The following is a 23,539-nucleotide window of genomic DNA, read 5'->3' as shown; positions in this document are numbered from 1 at the left end:
GGGGGGGCGCCAGAGTGTAAGGCTGACAACCTCACCGCCTTCTGTGAGCCAATTTTCTAGAAAATGTGGGAGCCTCGATGTCTCACAACCCTATGGGCCTCCATGACCTGTTACAGGGATAACTTTGCCTTACCTTCTGAAGATATATGAATGCAACATTAATGTATATATTATTGTTACATTCATATATCTTCAGAATGTCCTTTGTTATATCACATTAAACATTTTCAATATATGGCCCCTTTAACAAAAGAAGTTGCAGAAAAAGAACTAAATAATACAAATTAGTTTAACCTACACTTAAATTCTCCTTGCAGATACTGTGAATATCATACTTCAGCATCCTAAAGCAAACCAAATGGTGACACCTTCTTATTTAACACACAAAAATTATTCTTTTATGTTATTACAGTCAGTCTCTGTCCCGTACTGAGGAAGTGTACGGATCTATTTCCAAGACTGGAGCACATTCTGTCATTCCCACGTTATTATAGAGAAGTTAACAATGGAAATACAGTTGACTGGTACACTGAGAAACAGAGCACAATTGCATTGTCATCAACAGAAGCAGAATTTAATGCTTTGTCAGAGGGTTTAAGAGAATTGCGTTGGGTAAATAAGTTACTGGAAGAAATGAGTGTAAAGGTGAAAACTCCAGTAATCATGCATGAAGACAATCAGTCGTGTATACACATGATTACTGGTGAATGGGGTCAGAAAAGGTTACGTCACATGAACATTGGTATAAGTTTATAAGGTACCGGGTTGAACAAGGATTTATTGTAGTTAACTACATAAACTCGGAAAATCAAGAGGCTGACTTGTTCACCAAACTGTTACCACTCATTAGGTTTTCAAAACTAAAGAATAAAATAGGAATGGCTGACGTTAATTAGTTGTAATCTTTATTTGAGTAATTAAGTCTGTGTTATGTTTGGTATGATCTCAAAGTTATTGGTGGAATGAACTGAGGAGGGGTGTTGTATAGCAATTCTAACATTCCACAATCACTATTATGTATTCCTTTTAGTCATGGAACTGACTCACTAAACTGTAGTCTCTTTGTCTTTTTGTATCCCAGAAGGCTGTGCAGTTTCCGATGTGGCAAGATGGTTGTTGCGTGTTATGTAGTCATTCCATTTTAGAATAAAGTCATATGTTATGTGTGAAGAGGAAATTCTTTTGTGTCGGTAAAATACCTTCCCTCAATTTAAATATCAATAGTAAAAAGTGCTGCCACCTTTATGTATGATTTGTATTATCCATTAAGAATTTTACTAATATCTTCATACAGTCCACATGATGCTTTTAAAAGGTCCCTCATATCAAAATGGTCTTTATTAATTTCTCATAAAACTGCAGTTAACAGGTGAGATTTTAGGTTCTCATGGTGGTGACTATGAAAATTAATGTCTTGTGAGATATGAAGTTACATAGTTTGGTAGTTGTTTACTGATGTTTCAGATGTTGTTCAGGGTTGAAGAGTCTTTTAAAATAGAGGCATAACATTCTTCTGAAACATCAGTGAACATCTAGCAGACAACAGAATCTTTAAAATTGATATTTATCTCACTATGTACTAGTGAAGATATGTAGTATGTTGGTAGGGAGGGGCCTCAGAAATTTAAGCCATCTCAAACATCATTTACACTATGTATGACCATGCTTCATTTATGTTACTGAAACATCCTAGTTCTGAACACAGCAGCTGTACAGTTGGTGCAATGAGAAATGAATATCACAAGTCACCAAAGGCTTCTAATTAAATAATGTAGTCAAGATTATGCAGTCTATATATATTTTAAATACAAACTGATCCTATAAATACATTGGTTGCTTATAATAAAATATAAGAAATAGCATAATTATAATACTAAGAATAATATTAACACTATGACTAGAATTAAAGTACAATTTATTTATACCATTATGTAGTATGTGAACATTTCTGTGTTTAATCCAGTTTCTAGAGCAGGTAACGATCAACTGAAAACTAAACAGACCTGTATTTTGAAATGCAAAAATACAGGTTCATAATAACACTACAAGATGACCCACTTATTGAACCATTTCATACTTGGAAAACTGTATCACATACTCTATTTCAAGCAAGAGATTAGGTCAGCAGATGATATATATCAGTGAACTCTCAATTATCTATGGTAATGGATGGAAGAAATAGCAAAAATAATTGAAAGCAATGGCTAATTAAAAAATCTGGAAACTCCCACTACCTATGCAGCACACAACCTTGAGTATCATATAGTTATTACTCACTGGCTGTACTGACGCTCACTGACAGACAAATATCTTTCGAGTAGAAGCAACTCTAGTACAGTGGGAAGTAAAGGCATTAAAGCAGTGATATGGGAAGCTGCAACAAGGTGAGAAGATGTACAGTCCACTGAATAACTGAATATTGTTGTAAAGTAGTATTACTGGGGCAGAAAAAATGGGCAGCATTTAAATCGTTTTAGAAAGGTACTACTTAATACTGAACAGGATGTAAAATTCCTGCAGTCAATTTGCACATCAATAATCGAGAGTCTACTGAATTAAAAAATATATAAAACATGTGTAACATAGTCACTTAAATTTGGCAACTTAATGTAGTTCATAGAGATCTAATCCATTGTTTGAACACAAATTGACAATTATGTACAATAAATTAAAACAACACATTTTCATTTTTAGTCATAATTCATCCTTCAACTGCTTCTACTAAGGAGTCAAAGAAGTTCTTAATATTTCTGAGGGTATAGTAGTATTCCCAAGAAATATCTTAAACACTATCAGCATACTGCTTAAGTAAGATACTAATTCTTCTATATTCTTAAAATGCATTGTTATTTCATAGCATATGAAGGTAATTAGTGTGTTTTCCAGATATACAAATTGTGACCAGGTAATTAAGTCCACATGGCAAAGTACTTTTTGAGAAGCTAATGGTTGTTTAATAGTCTAGAAATTCTTAGCCTTTTACAGAACCTGAAGATTCATTACCATGTTCATAAGAGCTTACAAATGGACTCTATATAATGTGAATATGTGGTAACACAAATTTTCAGATATTACAAACCAGTCATTTGCAAACCGTAAACTGCCATGAAAACCAAAGAGCAAGAAGGTGCATCCTTTTTGAGTGGGTTAATTATAGTCCCTTTATTAAAAAAAAAAATTGAGTAGACTCACAAAGCCTATGTTCTCATTGTATAGATGTCTAGTCATAATGATCTGTTACCATCATCATCTACTATTGTTGACACTGTTATCTTATTTTCTTCTATTTTCATGAAGAATTTATTACTAAAGTACAGATTCTGTGTATGTTACATTTGTCAGACTTAACCTCATATTCTCAAACTGTTATACTTTTTGCAACTGTTGACTTAACAAACAATATTTCATACATAATGTGTATGTATGTTTATGATCTATCTCAATACTACAGATTTCATGAAATGGAGAATAGAGAGTACATCATTCTCCTCAGTTTTAAGAAATCATATTTAAAATACATAAACAATGTAACTGTTTTGATTCTCCTGTTCCATATATGGACACAATTGATAAAGTGATGTGTAAGTACAAGGGCAACTCAAAAAGTCTTTGCCCCTATTTTTTTTCAGCCACAATAATTCTGGGGGCGAGGTCTGCACTATACGGTGCATGCTCCATAATCTCCCATCCGAATGACTGCAGTCAGGCGGCGGTCCTGTTTGCCACACGAGGCCTGGCATTGTCATGGAGGAGAACCACATCATCCATGAGAATCCCTGGGCGCGACTGCAGTCATTCGGATGGGAGATTATGGAGCATGCACCATATAGACCAGTTCTCACCCCCAGTGATTACCACGTGTTCGGTTCACTGAAGAAGTTCCTGGCAGGCCAGAGGTTCATTTCCGACAACGCGAAAACCGCTGTCTGGCAGTGGTTCCACACTCAACTGGCAGAATTCTACAACAGCGGCATTTCCAAATTAGTGGTGCGATGGGACAAATGCCTGAACTGGGGTGGTGACTATGTGAACTATGTGCCTTATTTTGATTTCCCTGTATATGTATTATTGTGGCTGAAGAAAAATAGGGGCAAAGACTTTTCGATTTGCCTTCATAGTTCAGTAGGGTTTAAGGATGTGATTATAAATCTCATTTTAAATCTCTTATGCAAGTAAATTTTAATTCCTTAATTTCAGAATTATTCTTTGAAGTTTTAAGCACCATAAATAATAATGGTAATAAGAAAAACAGTTACATTCCAGATCAAGAACAAATGCTTTTGCTAGCATTTAATAAACAGACACAGATACTTGCCTCTGGTGGCAAGGAGGAAGTGTACTTCACAATGAATGGCAAGATTTTGGTTGGTTTTGGCATGTGTCAATTCAAGAAATGTACATGCTTCAACGACATTTGACATTCATGAGTTATAATAAACAATTCTATTATTAGAGTCCATCGCAACACAACAATACAATGGTCAAGGCTAAAATTAGCTATTAGCTAAAATCGGCTATTAACTCTTTGACTGGCGCGGGCGTGTTTTAACGCCCGGACGATGCCAGCCGTTCCCTGGCGTTGGCGTGTTTTAACGCTTTGACAATCTCTTCCCTTCTTTGCTCTCTTGGCACTCATCAACCAAAGACATATATATGATAGTTTTTGTGCATGTTTGTAAAGAACCCTTGTAAACTTTGTGGGGGTCTATATTACTGTCAGAACCCTCTGAGAAGGAAAAGGTCAGAAAATATTTCACATTCATTCAGTTTCACCATGTCTTCTTGCAGCAAGTGTCTTCGTGTTCCTACAGACCAGCTGGAAAATGTTGTGAACGAAATTTGTTCTGATGATGATAGTGGCGATGAAATAATGATTCCAGAATTGGATGAAGTTGATAGTGACAATAATACAGTGATTTGAACATTTACCTACCACGAGTGCGGTGCCTGACACGCCCATCTCATGAACGTACGGAGACCTTGTACCCCCAATATTTCCATTTGCTAATAGTTTCGGGATCAAAATTGATATAACACATAAAATGCATCCCTTTTCATGGATTAAAATTTTTTCTGGATGACTACTTGGTAAATCACATCACAACTGAAACCAATCGCTATGCTCACCAGCACTTCAACACACATGAGTTAGCTCCTCACTCTCGAAAACACAATTATAATTATGTCACATCAGATGAAATCTGGACATACTTAGGAATTGTGTTCATGACAGGAATCGACAAACGCCCTGAAATTGAAGAATATTTGTCCACTAGGCCCCTATTTCACACCCATGGTATGGACAAAACATGTCTTTGCAGTTGAATAGTTTCATTCTATTCAAAAAGAACACAACAAACGAAAAATACAAGAAGAGAAATTACAGATTCAAAGATTTTATATTGGACTGTGTAGAAAAATGACTGAACCAAACAAACAGTGTGGAGAGGGAGAAAAGTCAAAGAATGAAGTGGATGACGAATTTATTGCGTCAGACTAGAGTGCAGTCACGCCTCCGCCCTCGACCTTGAAAAGGCCACCAGTGAAAGAGCCAGTAAATCGTCTAGAGGGTGGCTTGAAAATTCACAAAATGGTCCATGTTCCTCCCAGTAACAATAAGAAGAATGGTGCCCTGAGAAAGTGTCGCGTGAGTGCTAAGCACAAGGTTAGAAAAGAAACAAGTATCATGTGTGCAGGCTGTGGTGTGGCTCTCTGCAAACTTTCATGTTTCAATGTTTATCACACGAAGAAAAACTAATAAAGAGGCATGGAAAGGAATTTATTGCATAATATATTGTATTTTAATTAGTTCCTGAAAATTTCGTTTTTAAAAACCAATTTTTGTTGAAGTTGTTTAGGAAAAAGTAACTACGAGTACATGCATTTTAGCGACATAAGGTTTAAAGGGCCTGCCAGGACAGGGGTGGGATTTAAATAACCTTCGCGCCAGTCAAAGAGTTAAATCCATCATCAGGCAAACACATGATTACCATATACACACACTACTGAACTGCAATTGTGATAGTGAAGCTGGATACTTGATAATTATTATATTATAAAAATACAATGAAAATAGGCTTATTATAAAAACGAAAGTTATGGTGTAAAATAAGGTTAAAAACTCTTCATGTGATATTCCATATCATCAAGTCAGTTGTTGCAATCTTGTTATATTCCCTCAGACATAATGGTATGTTCTAGACTTGTGTGCATATAGTAAAGTGCTTGGAGGCCTGTGGTATAGATGTAGTATTATTTGATATTAATCTGGATATGATGTAAGAATAATGGCATTAAATTTATTGTAATTAACTATTGATTTTGGTATCAATGATATAGTTGTATTGTTTACTTACTGTTTAGCCGGCGCCTCATCTTACAATATGTTTGTCCGTTCTGTAGGGAATACAGATTGCAATGGATTTGGTGATGTGTTATTAGTGAAGTCAGNAAAGGGGGGGGGGGGGGAGAGGTAGAGATAGGGTGTGTGAGGATGTGGTGGGAGGGGAGGTATAAATGTTGATTATCCAGCTTCACTCTCACAATTGCAGTTCAGCAGTGTGTGTATATGGTAATCATGTGTTTGCCTGATGATGGCTTGTGTTGCGACGGACTCGAATAAAAGAATTGTATATAATAACACAACAGGATGCACGAATGAAGGTTATAATAAAATTTGTAGACATATCTCAGTTTTGATTAAAAGTGGACACAAGTAACAGATACTTCATGTGAAGACTTCCATGGTTTTCTGTATGCGTCTTTAGCACAGTTTGCTAAATATATATAAAATATAAACGTTCTTTAAAAGTTGCAGAGGAAATTAATATACATTTTACGGGCAAATAGACTTTTTGCTTAAGCCTTATAATTTTCTAGACAAATGACAGGTAGCAAACATATCACAATTATTTCACTATACATACATTTCTAACCTATTTTAACACACACTTACCAGGACATATTGGGTGTATGCTTTATATAGTAACTTTAATTAAAATAAAAAATGCATTCAGCTGTGCTTTGTTGTTATAAGAATTTGCTACTTCACTATTCCAGCATAGAATATGTGATGCACTAGTTATGGAGTGTTGTAACAAGTCTCTTTGACTTCATCAACTTCCTATGTATGGTGTTCCACTGTCAGTAAATCAGTATTTTCACCATAAGCAGAGTACTGGAACTAGTAAAGTATGATGGTCATTATAACATATGAAAACAATACATTGCAAGAAGCTGTTACAGCCTCAACTGATGCTGTATGGTAACCATGGTACTCCAATGGCATCACATCAGCTTTTATAGTTAGTACAGTATGAATGGCTGTGCCATAGCTCAAGTGGTTAGTTGCTGGCTTCCCACCGCAGTGGCCCGGGTCAAGTGGGATTTGTGGTGGACAAAGTGGCGCTGGGGCAGGTTTTCTCCAAGTACTTCGGTTTCCCCTACCAATCTTCATTCCACCAATTGCTCCACAATCACCCTCACCTATCATCTGGGGCTGGTACAATAGGCCAGATGTGGCCGCAGTACAAGGAACTTAGTCCCACCCCACTAGCAATAAAAAATATAGTACAGTATGAGATAATTTTTGTTGCATCAAATTAATTTTGAGGCTGTTACTTATATTTGATGTAGTCTATGAAATTATGGAGGTTGAAAAAACATGCATATGTGAACATAATATCAATTTTTATTCCATACTATAATCTGAGAGGGGTACACAGTAGCATAGTTGGTTGAGGTACTATGCTACAAGCCGGAAGTTCGCTGGATCGAGTCCCAATGAGGTGGATTTTTTCAATTTACCTAATCCTTCCAGCTGCACTATGACCCTGTGATCCACTCTGTCCCTAACAGTAAGGCTGACAACCTTACCGCCATCTGTGAGCTGATTGTCTAGAAGACGTGAAGCCTCAACCTCTCATAACCCTATGGGTCTCCACGGCCTGTTACAGGATAACTTTACCTTTACTATAATTTGAGAATAATACTTCAAAATTTGTTGGATTTGAGATTCTCACAACATATTTGGGATGTAATGCCATATAGTCTGATACATATTTTGCCCTTATTTTCACGGTCCAAGAGATATCCAAGAATGTAGCCTGCAAGGCATAGGCGGCTACCGAAGGCAGTATGTTCCTCTAAACATCACTGAAGTTCTACTAGACTATACAGCATTACAAGTGAGACATTAGTACCATTCAATTTAGGATGTGGTTACCAGACTGGAGAAATTTCCCAGATTCTGCATGTAAAAGAAAGAATTATGCCCTTCAACATTATGTAGCTACAATAACCATCATATCTATCAGCCCAAAACATTCACCTGCTGGACATTAAACTAAGTCAGAAGAAATCATGCTGTCTGTAACAGTTCTCAACTTCCCTGAATATTTACGCACCAAGTGCTGTTACTGGAACATCACTTCTTATCTGATTTCTGCACACATGACCACTGAATTGGCCAAAGAATGTGGAGATTATGATGAATGTTATAAATATTCTAGATTTTCCTATATTATATGAAACACATTACAGTATTTCATAGCGACTTTTACAAAGGAAAATAGATATATTCATAATGCTCATGCTGTGTATATGTACGTTCCAATATGGTTGAAGTAGAGCATGAATTGAAGGATAAGACAAGACAAGGGCAAGTTTCTGCCTTCACTCTAGTGTGGAAGAAGAGGTCAGTCTCAACAGCAGGACCACCTGTCAGTGGTCAACGAGACTAATGAGTCCAACAAGACTAAAATAATGGATTCCACTTCAGTCTGTTGCATTTGGATTAGTATAACTGAAACCTTGGAATTGTGTTTGATCCATCGATTGTAATATTTCTTTTTGCACTGGTGTCAGTTTGGCTCGTTCTGCTGTGAACGCCTTGTCAAAGTACTGAACATCCAGTGGGTGTTGCTGCAAGAAAATAATCAGGAATGTCAATGTCACATGATAAGAAAGAATGATATTCAGATGTGAAACACATTTTAAGTCTCAAGGAGCAGAATGTTATAATTTCACAGTGTTTGTATACAACTGGAGCTTGCTGTAATCTACATTAGTATTTCCCATCTGTTAGTCTGCAACTTAACATATACTGATATACAAATTCTAATTAGCATCACATTTTATACGGAGAAATATATTTTGCAGCTGGAAAAATTACTGATTTCCGCCTAGTAACATTTTCAGTTTTCTTTCAGCAACTAAATAGGAACAGAGATGGCTTAGTCAGTGTTGCAAGGAGCTATGAGCTGAGCAACTATGGTTCAATTCCTGGCAGGGCAAGAGATTCTTGTCTATCTCACCATCTCCAGCCCAGCAAATCTTCCCATTTGTGTTTCAAACAGCTGGCCAATAAGTATAAAGTCATTCCTGTACAGATATAAGTTAAACTTCTTACATAAAGCTGTTTCAGTGTGTTCCTCAGTTCAGTATGAAAACTGAGCAATCTACAAAATCAAAACAAAAAACCTCTTTTTAGATATGTCTCTGCTTTTTTGCCTCCTATTTTTGCCAACTATGCATGGCACCTATTTTCTCATGTATTTCCTAATCAGAGGAAATTTTAATTTTGTGTGACATATTCATGATGTGCTTAAAATTAATTGCTGTATACTTAATTTGGAGGACAAGCCTGAACTTGATAAAATTAAGATAGTGATATAGTTCCAGGTTTTCACAGACTGACTGTGCAGTCTCACACAGAGATGCTAATAGTTTGAAGGAGTATGCTATGAGGGAAGTCAGTAAATATGTCATAGATGGAAGTAAAACACCTGTAATGGATGTAATAGGTTTTCTATGCATATCACTAGGCAGCAGCACAGTCCAGCTTCATGATAGTCTGTGTGGCTGACATGCATGCACACGTTCAGGGTCTGCTTTCAGTAGTCGATCTGGTGACCATGTCTGAGTGTAATATGAAAAGAGCAGCATTCTGTTGTGCGTTTCTGTGGGAAAAAGGACACAGTGGGAAGAATTGTGCATCATACTGTGAAGTTCTGCTGAAGCTTCAGAATGCAATTCATAGAAAATGTTCTGGCCAACTGGCAAGAGGGGTACTGCTTCATCATGAAAATGCCACACCCATACAGCCCAACCAACCCAGGAGTGAAATCAAGAACTACTATGGGAACTTCTTGAATATCTGCCTTACAGTCTAGACTTGTCCCTTAGTGACTTCCATCTGTTTGTTCACTAAAAAGCCACCTTGGTGGCAGACATTTTGCTGATAATGCCAGACAAAATGAACAGGTTGAAATGGAGGTGTGGAAGTGGCTGAGACAACAATCAAAACACTTCTCTGCTGCAGGTTTCAATGCACTGGTAAAGCAATGAGACATGTGTATGAATGTTGGAAGATATGTCAAAAAATAAATGTTCTTTCCAGGTTTGAATATCACATGTTTTATATTTTATATTCATTTGTGACCTATGTACTGACTCTCCCTCATACCTCTATTTTCTGAATTGTATTTTGACCATGACGATGGAGACAGCATGTTCCTCTGAAACATTGGTATTCATCTGCAAGACCACCTGGTGTCACAGGTCAGAAAATGTAAATATTACGATCATAATCACAGAGCATTTATAAATTATAACAATGAAAAATTAGTGAAAAGATCTTGGGCCTTGTAGGTAGTGGTATGAATAATTCTGAAATAGATAAAAGTGTCAGCTGATGGCTGATGCAGACGATCTTGTGCCTGTGCACATACATGAAGAAGACAGAACTTCATAAAGAATATCCTGAATTTACTTCTAAATCAGGCCAATAATTTACGTACCACTCTGGGTTTGAATGGTGGTTCTAGCTCACGGCGCTCGAGAGCATTCCAGTCAATATTCCGGAAGAATGGCTGGTCCACCACATCTCCTGCCATGCTCCCATTTGTTCCTAGCCGCTTAGATGAATCTTTTTCCAGGAACTACAATCACGGAGATGCATCATGTTATGTTAAATTCATAGTACTGTACTACTGCTGGTAGATGTAAATTTCATTAGCCAGTATGGCAAAGTCAATAAAGTGACAGATGGCAAGATGGATAATAGGGATTCAGTTCCTTGCAGGGGCAGGGATATATATTTATTTACAGATATGTCCAGATGGACATTGGGGTAGATACACATACTTAAGTTCTGACAATAGTTGTAACCTCCCCACTTTCAATTGCAATTCAAATTACAAATATTTCATATTAATTTTGATTTTAAAACAGTTAAACATATTCAAAACAATCTGTTGTTCTTTGCTTCTAAACACCTTTCCATTAGTACAGTTTACAGAACTAGCATTAGCCCATTGTTTTGCAATGCGTATTTCATATGTCACAATTATAAAATCAGAAGCAAAAAAATTTAACTGTTAACAGTGTTGTGGAGCTTACTGGGCAGAATATGTGACAAAATGGAGCAAATTTGAGACTGTTAAGTTTAATAATTAAAGGAAATATAAAAGTTTGATTGGCTGAGTAATTATGATTTGCTTTAATGACTGTTTTACAGAAGAAAAATAGCTACATCACAATCACAATTTCATATCAGCCACGCAAGTGAAAGAAGAAAGAAAATTCTATTGTTAATGCTGGACACACTACAACACAAGTCAGTGCACTGAATGTACCATATCATGAAACTGTGGCACTGAGCCACAGTAACTGCCATTTCTAAGTAATACACGCACCAACAATGGAACAACAGGGTTATGCAATCTGCTTCTAGGCAACAGCTTGTTAAGTAGATTTCTGCACAGGCGCAATGACGTCACACTCCAAAAGTGCTTAGCTATCACATGACTTGTTTTCTGTGTTTACTGCGCTACACAACAGCAGAACTGTGTTTTCTGTGCTGCAGCTATATAACACAAGTCCACTTGCAGCCCAGGAGAGTTTTCAGTTGAGTTTATGGTTCCAGGGTGATGGAACAAGAAATCGCAAGAAGACTTCATAGCTATTTGAAGTGGTAGTTTCTGTGTCGAGATCTGCTACTAGGAGATGGCTAGTGGTAAAACTGTTCTTTTACAACCTGCCTTTGTTATACCAGCCCAGTTGGAATGGTGCTATCCCTGCTACACCCGTTTCTACCTTAGGATGGTGTATGATGGCCCCTGTAAGTTGTCCATAAAGATTGAACTAAGGAAGGTCGGTGTGCTGGGTTGGTTAGCATGAGACTCAGGGTAGTGATGCCGAATTAAGTGGTATACTGTGAGCTGATTCAGTTTGATGTTGATTCACTTACTGTTCTCCAAACCACACCATTTAATTTACTGTATGTTAATGGTTACAATTACAAATTATTATATTATATTTAAGCATCCTGTTACATTCCCCACTTCTATACGTATAATATAAATACCGTCATAAATGTAACACTTTATTATAGTTCTATCTCCCTTCTTTTACACTACATGTTTTGGCCGCAACCGGCCATCATCAGGTGTATTTCACTTCACATAGCTGTCACACTGCACTCAATATTGAAATACACCTGATGATGGGCGGTTGTGGCCAAAACATATAGTGTAAAAGAAGGGGGACAAGAACTAAAGAACTGCGATAAAGTGTTACATTTACGATGGAGTTTATATTATACATATACAAATTATTAATTGATCTATGAACTAGATCTCGGAGTGTGCAAGGGTCATGTCTGTACCCTTCAGAATATGGAGAAAAGATTGACAAGCATGGAAATGTCTTGCACATCCCATGCTGGGAATTAAAAAAAGACTGAATTTTCCACAGTGTGGACATACGAGTATACATGCCATTCCATCTCCCACATGGAAGTTCGAACAAGGCAACAAAGTCATAATGGCCCTTGAGTGGTCCTCATTCACAGGCAATTGACCTGTCCTTTTCACTGACTTTTGTAGGCACATCTGGTTTCATGTTCTCAAGCTATATTAATAACTCCTCATAAGCGTCAGAACTCCAAACTTCTTGGCCCTGCCAGAATCTATAGAGATTTCCATAAAACCTCTGTATTGCACGTCCAAGACAATGGAATATGATATTATAGATGATGATAAAGTTCCAGTAATATCGAAATATAATATTTTGAATTAAAAATTACTGAGAATAATTACAAATAAGGTTCACGGTTATTTATAATCATCCAAATAAAAAGGGGTTATGATTGATCAGCATCAGTGAGAATCCCATTGCATGTGCAATGGTGAACTGTAAATTGTGTGAATCAGCAATAGCACTGCAATAAATGTGATTAAAAGAACTTGTAACTGAAATACTAATGAATCCAATCATCTGATCTAGAACTCTTTATTTTTGTCACCCGTACAACCCTACACGTGACAATATGATGGTTCAGCAATGGTGTACTAGGTGGTTCAAATATGACCGGGACTGATTTGTGCGTAAACAAGCCGCACTGCGCAGCAGCTGTGCGACCTTGAGAGAGTGAAACCACAACCTCCAACCTCCCTCCTGTTCGGGTTAGAACCTGTTCACTTCTGTCTGGGAGATGCTAGAGAGATGAGAGAACAGAAGGTAACGCGGAGCATGGAACAACGCATTGTGATCAAATTTCTCGTTGGAGAAAACGTCCAGTCCACAGAAATTCACCACAGACTCCAACAACAGTATGGGGAAGAGTGTCTCTCAAGGACCTGTGTGTTTGAGTGGTGTAAGTGCTTCAGAGAGGGCAGAGAGTGCATGGAGAATGAACCGCATGATCGTTGGCCGCGAACATCCATCACCGAGCCGAACATTGATCGTGCAGACGTGCTTATTCGTGAGAATAGGCGCATCACTATCAAGGAACTTGGTGTAATGCTGTCCATCAGTGTTGGTAGTGTAGAAGACATCGTGAAATACCACCTGCACTATCGCAAGGTGAATGCACAGTGGGTACCACGCACTTTGATGGACGTGAACAAAATGGTGCACACGCAAGCTGCCAGTTGTCTCCTACAGCAGTTTGATGACGAAGGTGATGCATTTTTGAAGTCTATAGTGACCACCGATGAAACATAGGTGCACTACTTCATTCCCAAGTCCCAGCAGTCATCACGCGAGTGGCGGCATACCAGTTCTCCCAAACCCAAGAGAGCGCAGAGGAGCCATTCAGCAGGAAAACTGATGGCAACGTTCTTCTGGGACTGGCAGGGGGTTATCCATGTAGACTTTCTGACAGATGCCAGAATAGTCAATGCAGCTTATTACTCAGACCTCCTGGCAACAGACATGAAGGAAAAGATCCGATCCAAGCGGAAGACAGGTGGAAAGAGGGTAGCCTTCCTTCAAGACAAGGCACACCCCCATACGGCCAAAACAACAATGGAAACCCTTCAGAAATTGAAATGGAACCTTCTGACACATCCGCCGTACAGTCCCGATTTTGCCCCAAGTGATTTCTACCTGTTCAGAAGGCTCAAATCAGACTTGCAAGGCATGTGGTTTGAGGACAACGCCGCCGTCATCCAGACTGTTTGGGAGTGGATATGCCGCCAACCACAAGTCTTTTCTTTGGGGGGGGGGGCATCAGGATGCTTCCAGAAAGTTGGAAAAAATGTGCTGACTTCAGAGGGGAGTACGCTGAAGACTGACATGTGCAAGTAAGTGTTTAGCAATTATGTTTTTTTTTTTTTTTAAAGATCAGTCCCGGTCATATTTGAACCACCTTGTATAAGATAACAAAATCACAAACTGCCATGTACACTAAACACAATGTGATTCAGCACATGAATTACTATTGCATGGAAACATACTCTCCTCTCACTGAGTTGCTGCCTTAATGTGCACGCACTGATCACCTGAAGAGCTTTGCTATGAGGAGCATAAGTTCCCTGTGGGCTTGTCCATCTTAAACATGTTGAAGTGGGGGGGTTCCATGAAAGACAGCCCTTGGTCAACCAAGTTGTGGGTTGGGCATGAGGCTATACAGCGTATCAAGAAACCAAATGGTGGAGTCTGGATGTATACAAGAAGAAAGGGCATCTGTCAAAAAGGAGGAAAAGTTTCTTAGAAGACCACAGGGCCAAGAAGTAAGCAATCACATAAGTAAGACATTTTATTGCTATGAATTATTCAGCATGGAATGTATAATTAGTTTTCACATGTTAACAGAAAGTTTACTAGAAAACCTCAGTAACTTGTACTGAAAACAGGTAAATAAAAGAACTTACCAGATGGAGTATGCTGTTGGCTTCTCGTGACAGGAATCTGGGATACTGTGGCTGCTCATTGCAGATAGACCAGAAAAGATCATCTTCATCACAGCCACTGAAGGGAGACTGACCGATCAACATTTCATATAGGAGAACCCCAAAAGACCACCAGTCCACACACTGATTGTACTTTAGTCCTTTTATAATCTGTTTCAGGAAGACAACAGTACTGTATATCATGCAGTATACAATGATTCATAATAAATGTACCTATAACAAAAGTTTTATCATATTAACCTTTCAATACCACAAATATTCCTGGACCACAATAAGATGTTATACATTTAAACAACTATGTAATGGTGAGACAAACTTAGCAAGACGAAGAGCCAAAACACAGGTTATTAAACACGTCATGAGTAACTACACCGAAATGATTGTACCACAGAGATTTTACAGCATGTACTGCTGATTTCCCACTGACAGTTATGAATATCTGTCTGGTTTTTCTACATACTGAATATGATTAATAAAATTAACAATACAATGATTAACCAATAAACATTCTTGTTTAAGGTGCTTAATTTGAATGATCACAGTCCATTTATTTTAATGTTAAAATATACTCCATTACTCACTTTTCAAGTCTCTTGTTCCCCAGAGAAACACGTCAGCGATGTAGAAATAAAACAAAGAAAATCTTTACTTCATTAATAAAGGCCATGGAGTTAACTGAGAAACTGTGTAGTCATCTGTGTGTTTAGCACTAGCTGTCAAATTAAGATAGTTGTGGGATCATATGAGATAATGAACATGGAAGAAATACATTCCAGATTTTTAATTCTTGAAGTAATGTTAGCGATACGATAATGTAAGAAAGTCCTTTTAAAATACTAAGTAAGATGTGAACTAAATGAAAATCAAAACAGGCTCAACATGTTAATGACATTACCATACGGACAACTACTACAACAACATGACCCCTCACATCAATGATTGAAGGATAACATAATGTTAAGCGTTATATTTTAACTTAGCAATGGGGCCATACCATAGTTCAGGTGGTTGGGTACTGACTTCCCAATGCAGCAGCCCAGGTTTGAACCCAGGTCAATTAATGTAGGATTTGTGGTGGACAAAGTACGAGTGGGTATTTTTCTGAGTACTTCCACTGAGTGCTCAACACTCATTAGTCATACTTCTTCTAATGGTATAAACTCTCAATACACTCAGCATCACTGGGCAATAGTAACTGGTGGCAGCACCATCAAGGAGTAAAAAATCTCAGTATTAAATATTTCCCCATGCAACATTAACAACAGCTTTACAAAATTGTACGTGAATTCTGGTAACAGTGGATCTACCGCTAAGAATCGCTGCAAGTAATGGGAGCATGTATATCATGCAATTACAGAAGGTTAGAAAGCAAACAATTCAAATAGCGACAAACAGCAAGACCACAAGGTCAATAAAACACTATTTGTAGAAAAGAAAAAATCAGACAAATTATGGACATTTCTGCTGAAATATTGCTCCCTATTACAACAAGAACAGGCATGTAAGGCTGACAAACTTACCGCCATCTGTGATGCGAGTGTCTAGAAAATATTGGAGCCTCAAGATCTCACAACCCTATGGGGCTCCAGGGCCTATTAAGGGGATACCTTTACTTTTACTTACTTATTACATCATGGATATTCAGTCAGTATAGTAACAAGAGTACGGGATGATCATCAGGGTATGGGGGTTCAATTTCTGGCAGGCACAAGACATTTCTCTCATCTCCAAATGTCCAGAATGGCTCTGGGGCCTACCCAGTCATCTATCCAATGGGTGTCATGGGTAAAGTGGCCAGGACATACAGCTGTTCACTTACCTCCACCTACTGTCAAGGTTAAGAATGCATGCAACTATACATCTGCATTCCTGTATCTTCATGGTGTGATGCTTAATTAAGCAGATGGACAACTTCATCTTTACTTGTACTGCTTTCTGTATGATTTGCAGCACCTGAACACTGTTAGCCAATCTTGTGAGGTGCATTTAGATCAACAAGTGCTTGCTTTCATAAATTCATTAAAATGATTTTTTACATCTCCCAGTCTTCTCACTTTTCCTGAGATGTCTCATTCATTAACCTGTATATTTTCTTCAAACTTTTCTAGTTTATTTATTTAAAAGAGATAGGGGACTTCTATCAAATTAAAATTGTTCTCTTATTCCATGTTCGTTACTCCATTACATTTAGTAACATACTCGCATTTTAATTAATTTTTCTTGATATATTTTATTAAAAATTATATTAGCATGTTGTTACGATATGTACTGCCAGGAAAAATTAACTGTGGTTTTATGGGTTCATAGTAATTATCTACTTTGCCTCAACTTGTATTAAGCAGTATTTTCTTTCATTTCTGAATAAAGCTGAGTCTAGTTACAACTAACCTCTGGGGCCATGTAATCAGGTGTTCCGCAGAATGTATCTGCCGTCCTGTCCAGGTAGATCTGAAGTTTACACATTCCAAAATCAGCTATGCGAACATGGCCGTCAAAGTCAAGCAAAATATTGTCCAGTTTGAGATCTCTGAAACATAAAATTGCATAAACTAAAGGTAGAATAGATACCTTTAGTGTTATATCTTGATATAATGAACTATTTGACATACAGCTAATACTGTGTCAGAAATTTTTCTAATTTGGAACTAATAATGTAAATTCATTTCCCTCTTGATTTACTTCAAACTGCTAAATAGGCATGTGGGTCATGTTTGCATGTTCGTTCGTTCATTCATTCATTCATTCATTCATTTATTCACCATTCCATAAATCCTTACATGGTTAAACACCAATGGATATAGAAATAGTCAACATGAGTAAGCATCACATACTGCATCACAATTGTGTAATGTCATTCATTCATTCATTCATCAGTAATCTGTCAAGACGACAGGTCCACAGTCTCTTCCAAAACAGTTCCTCCACTTAATGCGATCTAGAGCTTTCTCCTTCAATGAGAATATCCTCTTCTGTCCCCAGTATCTGTCATCCAGTATCTTCTTACGTCTTCTGGTCACTTCTTTCCTTCAATAACTTCTTTTAGAAGGCAGTTACCGCGTAAGATATGACCAATCCAATTAGCCTTCCGTTTTCTTAGTTCCTGTAGGATATTCCTCTGCTCACTGACTCTAAATAACACTTCTTCATTTCTCACATAATCGGTCCAACTGATCTTCTCCATCCTTCTCCAACACCACATTTTGAAGCTTTCCAGGTGTTTCTGATCTACTGCCCTAATTGTCCAAGTTTCAGCCCCATACAAAGCCATGCTCCAAATGTAGTATTTCACTAGTTTCTTTCTCAAATTTAAGTCCAATTTGCTGGTAAAAAGATTCTTCTTCTTGCTAAATGCAGCTTCTGCCATGGCAATTCCAGATTTAATTTCACAAGTGTAATGTCAAACCAGTTAAAAATATTAACAATATACAACATGAACAAAAACCATCATCTATAATAATAAAGCACTATAAACTACTACCCGTAACAAATCCAGTTACATGTTGTCACAGTTAAAATATTCATCCAATGAATAAAATGAATTTAAAAATAGGAATCTTTTAACAGCAGACCTAAATTTTTTAATCTCATGAGCTTGGGCTTTTATATTAGGTGGAAGTTTATTAACAATTTTAATTCCAAAATAATATGTTCCCTTTTGAAAGACAGCTAAGAGTTACACGATGGATAATGGAGGTTATTACTATGTCTTGTCTTGATTGTATGAATCTCAGAATTAGATACAAATAGATCTTTGAAGGAGCCTGTCAGCTGTGATCATTATACATCACCATGGTTATATAAAACTGACAAAGAATATTCAGCTTAACTACCAGAATTATGTCACTGTCAACACAACAAATATTCGGTTTTATTTTCAATCTTTATACTGCTACATGTTTCGGTCACATAAGACCATCATCAGGCAGTTGTACATATACTCACTGAAATACCGATATGGATCCTTATCGGTGCAACGCGTCATGTTATGTACTGACATAAAACTCTTGCCTCAAGTTTATGTTAGAATAAAGTAGCAAATACATAAATAAGATAAAAGACAAATGTAAGGGTGTACCGTATATCAAATTATAATGTGTTGAAATGCTATAAAATATTAAAAGTCTATTAAAAATATTTAAAATGTGAAATGCTTTTCGATGATAAGTTAAGAATTGTATGCCAAATTAAATATTTTAGGTTTCACTGCTTCAATGTAGAAAATGGGCACGTACGTTGTTTGTAGGTCTTATTATAGAAACTTTCTATGTAGTAAGCCCAGTTGTGAAGCCCAACGACAAGTTTCTATGGTGTACGGGTTGTGGTGTGTGGATAGTAGTGCTATTTATACGATATGTATCTTTATCTGAGCATACAATATGGCGTATGTGTTCCTTGTCTCGGCGGATATACATTCTGTGTTTTCTACACTGTGCGGTGGTTCAATTCTTTAACCTTTTTAATATACACTTTAGTATACTTTTGATAGTTTTATAGTAGCTTTTCAACACATTATAATTCGATATACAACCTACAATAATACCAATAATACCTAACTTAAAAAGTTCTTGAAAGACAAGTAAATTTATACCAAGATACTAAGCCTGTGAAAATAAGATTATGCATTACAAAGAGCTGCTATATAGAGGAAATATTTTTGACAAATATTGTCTATAAAAATAAAGATCATTACCACTCAGCTTCCCTTTATCTTAAATTTTGAACAAAAGATCAAAATGCTCCCAATTTGACCACTAAAGAACAGTGACAAATATCTTCAAGTCACAACATAACCAGGTCTAGCAGATGGTAATGGAGTGCTCTGACCCTCAGGTACAATATCAACACTACTGTGGGAACCTCACACAGACTGCAAATGATGTATAAACATTGTCTGTTTTCCGTGCACTGTGGGAGGTTCCCACATTACAAACACTTCATAAATTTAAGTATGAGGTATTAGTTTGAAATTATCATTGTGGGAACCTCCCACATTCTAACACGCAGCTTTGTCAGTCTAACAGACAGCATTCAACTTCTGCTCAAGCCAAGTCAATGTCACATTGCCACACACTGCTGCCAACGCTCGTATTTATACAGCACTCACTGCCCAGCCTACCTTTAGATCATCGCGTGCGCTGGTCAATCAGCGCTCACAATCGCAACTGCAAGTTTAGCTCTGCCCAGCAAGCATGGTATAAAAGGCAGAGCTCAAAAGTCGCTATCATCAGTGATCACATTCGGTTCAGAGCGATCAGTCATCAGAGTCATCAGTTCTTAACTGTGCCAAAGTCAGCTAACATAGCTGCAGCACCTCTCCAGCAACCATGCTGAGACAACGGCTCCGTCAGCATCCACACCATAGGCAGCTGTTCCTACCGGCGCATGCAGCACATCACTGGCCAGCCAGACCAGCTGAATGGCCATAAAGACTTGGTCTGCTACAAAACAGCAAACTACTAGCGTACGCATGGTGGAACAAACTGCCCTTTTCAGGGCCGGCAAACTTTTGAACATCGATATTCCACATAGCTTCACAGCTATTGTGTACATTTAATATATACAATTGTTAGTTTTACATGGTTGTCTTTTAGAACATCGACATCCCACATCATCATACACTCCAGTTTATCCCACGTAAACTTTAGCACTGATAGGTATTACTTCAATGTTGGATTTTATGTTTTTAGAGCAGAGACTATGAAGAATAATATCTTCAGGGTGTGAAGTTCACTGACATTTCTGAGGAACATACTGCAAGCTTGGCTTACTCTTCATCCCTGAAGATGAAAGCAGTATGTTCCTCCAAATACTAAATTTTTACCTGGTAACTTGGCAGCACATCCCAGAGTACAGTACTAGTTACATATTATTTCAACATTATCAGCTTACACGCCATTTTTTCCCCACGTACATTTCATAACAATTCCTTATATTAATAGGCAAACCCATATTATTCTGAATGATCTGAAATGATCTTGCTTGTCCATACTTATATATCATATCATTAATCCACTGAATAGCGCAGTCCATATGGTAACTGGCTATGGGTTGAATGGCCAAAGAGTTGGAGCTTTTGTACCAATAGGGGCAAGATTTTTCTACTTTCCATGTCATCTAGACAGATTCTGTGGCCCACCCATCCTCTTATCCAATGGGTACCAGCAGCTCTTTTCCTGGGGGTAAAGCTGTAGGTGTTAAAAGCTGACCACTCACCTCCAGCTAGTACCAAGGTCATAATATGTTTGTCTATACGTCCACTCTCCGATATGCCTTCATGACATAGTGCTTAAATAGTTAAGGACATGGACATCTTTACCTTTACCTATTCACTGAATAAGCACAATATGTATAAAGGAAATATGTTTTCAGCAAAAGTTGAGACTGGAATGTCAACTGAAACACAGGCAACCCTCATTGCTGCCATGTGGTCCTACCTGTAACTATCAGCAACAATAGCTTCTAAATAAGGACAGGATGAAAATAAAATTGCAAGACTTGAGTTTCTGTATAACAAGACATTCCTTATTGCCCTTGCACAGGTTATCTATTTTGTATCTTATCTATTCTTTTTAGGTGATTTTGTAACCATGCCAGGTGCCCATTAACTTTATCCAAACCATCTGTTTACTCACGTATCAGTAAGCACGAAACAGCTTGAGGATTGAAGAATTCTGTCTTCTGGGCTATAATGACATGTAGTCTGGTAAAAGTTGACCAACAATTCAGAGGAACATGTCGTCTCCACCTTTCGGGTCAAAGATTAAGCCAACCAAGAAATCAACATGAAGCAGGTAGCAAGCAGAGCTTCGACCCTGAATATGAAGGCGACATGTTCCTCCGAAGTGTCAATTGTCTTTCACTAGACTACAAGGTATTATATCCAGAATATGGAACTGTTCATAACTACCACTGTGAGGACCTCAAATCCTACAACTTGAGGACTGTTGGATAGATTTTGATAAAATCTGATATTGAAGAATGTTTTTTGAGAAATTATCAGGCATTATTAATTTCAGTTTAGACTATATAAGTTTAACGACTTTATATAAAACTCTACACTCAGTTCTGTGCGTATCTTGTGTAACTTGCTGAATATTTATCACAATGAAAGATGTTTCAAGCAAATGTTGAAGAGAAAAATGGAACATATTTTGCGTTCAAAACTTCTTTTTAAGTTGTACAGTTCTCAAGATAATTATAGATACTGGACACCACGCATATATTTCTACGTTTCCACAAAATATCTTGGATTATCTTTGTTTTTTTACTATTCTCATGTCTCTTTCCATTCATTAGAATGGATAATCAGAAGTACTCTACATATAGATGATGCACAAGATACTCATGGGTTACTGATAATAATTCCTTCGACTTCCAGAAGCATGAACCATGCATTTCTCTCTCACCTGTACACCACACCTTTCTTATGAAGGAACTTGAGCCCAGAGACTATTTCTGCTGCATAGAATCTGGCTCTCTGCTCAGGGAATCTCCCAGTTTGCTGTATGTGGAACATCAGGTCACCACCATTGAGGTACTCCATCACGAAGAACAAATGAGACTGCAAATATATGTAATATAAGTGCAACTTAAGCCACTATTCTCTAAATCATGTTCTTGTTATGAAAATTAAGTAGGAATCACATTTTGGAAGTGTTCTGTAATAACAACTAGAGAAAAAACATGTTAAACATATTAATTAAATCAAATTTGTGGAATATTTCATACTTTTGTGATGTCATGGTCCAAATCCATGATTTTCATAGAGCCATGACCTGTAATGTGGTTGCAGTTAGCGCCAAACAGACATGGATGTAAACTTGACACTTTTTTTATTGCTAGTGGGGTGGGACTAAGTCCCTTGTACTGCGGTCACTTCTGGCCTAATGTACCAGCTCCAGATGATAGGTGACGGTGATTGTGGAGCAATTGGTGGAATGAAGATTGGCAGGGGAAACTGAAGTACTCGGAGAAAACCTGCCCCAATGCCACTTTGTCCACCACAAATCCCACTTGACCAGACCCGGGATCGAATCCGGGCTGCCGCAGTGGGTAGCCAGCGACTAACCGCTTGAGCTATGGCGCTGCCCAAACTTGAAACTTAGGATACCTCAAATGATCAGTAGTATTAACTTTTCAATGTGCAGTCTGAGAAGAACCAGGACGGGCAAGTGGATAAGTTAATGTCACCGATTTGTGCACATATGTATATTTCATTCTGAGTTAACGTTCTTCCCCTTTCTCCTTTCTTTTGCGCTTCTTCCACCTTCCAGTTATTCTGTATTCTGTTCCACACTTCATTACATTTCCAGTGCTCATGGTTCGTTTCCTTTATCCTCTTA

At 37.7% G+C, this 23,539-nt stretch overlaps 1 protein-coding gene across 8 annotated transcripts in view; it reads right to left on the bottom strand.

Annotated features, from left to right (window-relative positions):
• Positions 1 to 7,504: 7,504 nt before the first annotated feature.
• LOC111867348 (putative protein kinase C delta type homolog) overlaps positions 7,505 to 23,539 on the bottom strand; it is a 182,263-nt gene continuing 166,228 nt past the window's right edge. For all 8 annotated transcript variants that reach the window (XM_023857125.2, XM_023857124.2, XM_033752650.1 and 5 more), the window contains 5 exons: positions 22,604 to 22,758; positions 17,586 to 17,724; positions 15,159 to 15,347; positions 10,800 to 10,940; positions 7,505 to 8,922 (listed from right to left, as the gene is read on the bottom strand). In XM_023857125.2, the coding sequence (XP_023712893.1) occupies positions 8,776 to 8,922; positions 10,800 to 10,940; positions 15,159 to 15,347; positions 17,586 to 17,724; positions 22,604 to 22,758 (771 nt within the window). In that variant the 3' untranslated portion in view covers positions 7,505 to 8,775. The remainder of the gene's footprint in view (positions 8,923 to 10,799; positions 10,941 to 15,158; positions 15,348 to 17,585; positions 17,725 to 22,603; positions 22,759 to 23,539) is intronic.

The sequence above is a fragment of the Cryptotermes secundus genome, unplaced genomic scaffold, assembly GCF_002891405.2.
Source record: "Cryptotermes secundus unplaced genomic scaffold, Csec_1.0 scaffold65, whole genome shotgun sequence".
Taxonomy (NCBI): domain Eukaryota; kingdom Metazoa; phylum Arthropoda; class Insecta; order Blattodea; family Kalotermitidae; genus Cryptotermes; species Cryptotermes secundus.
The sequence above is the reverse complement of the archived record's forward strand: the minus strand, read 5'-3'. Positions and strand labels throughout refer to the sequence as shown.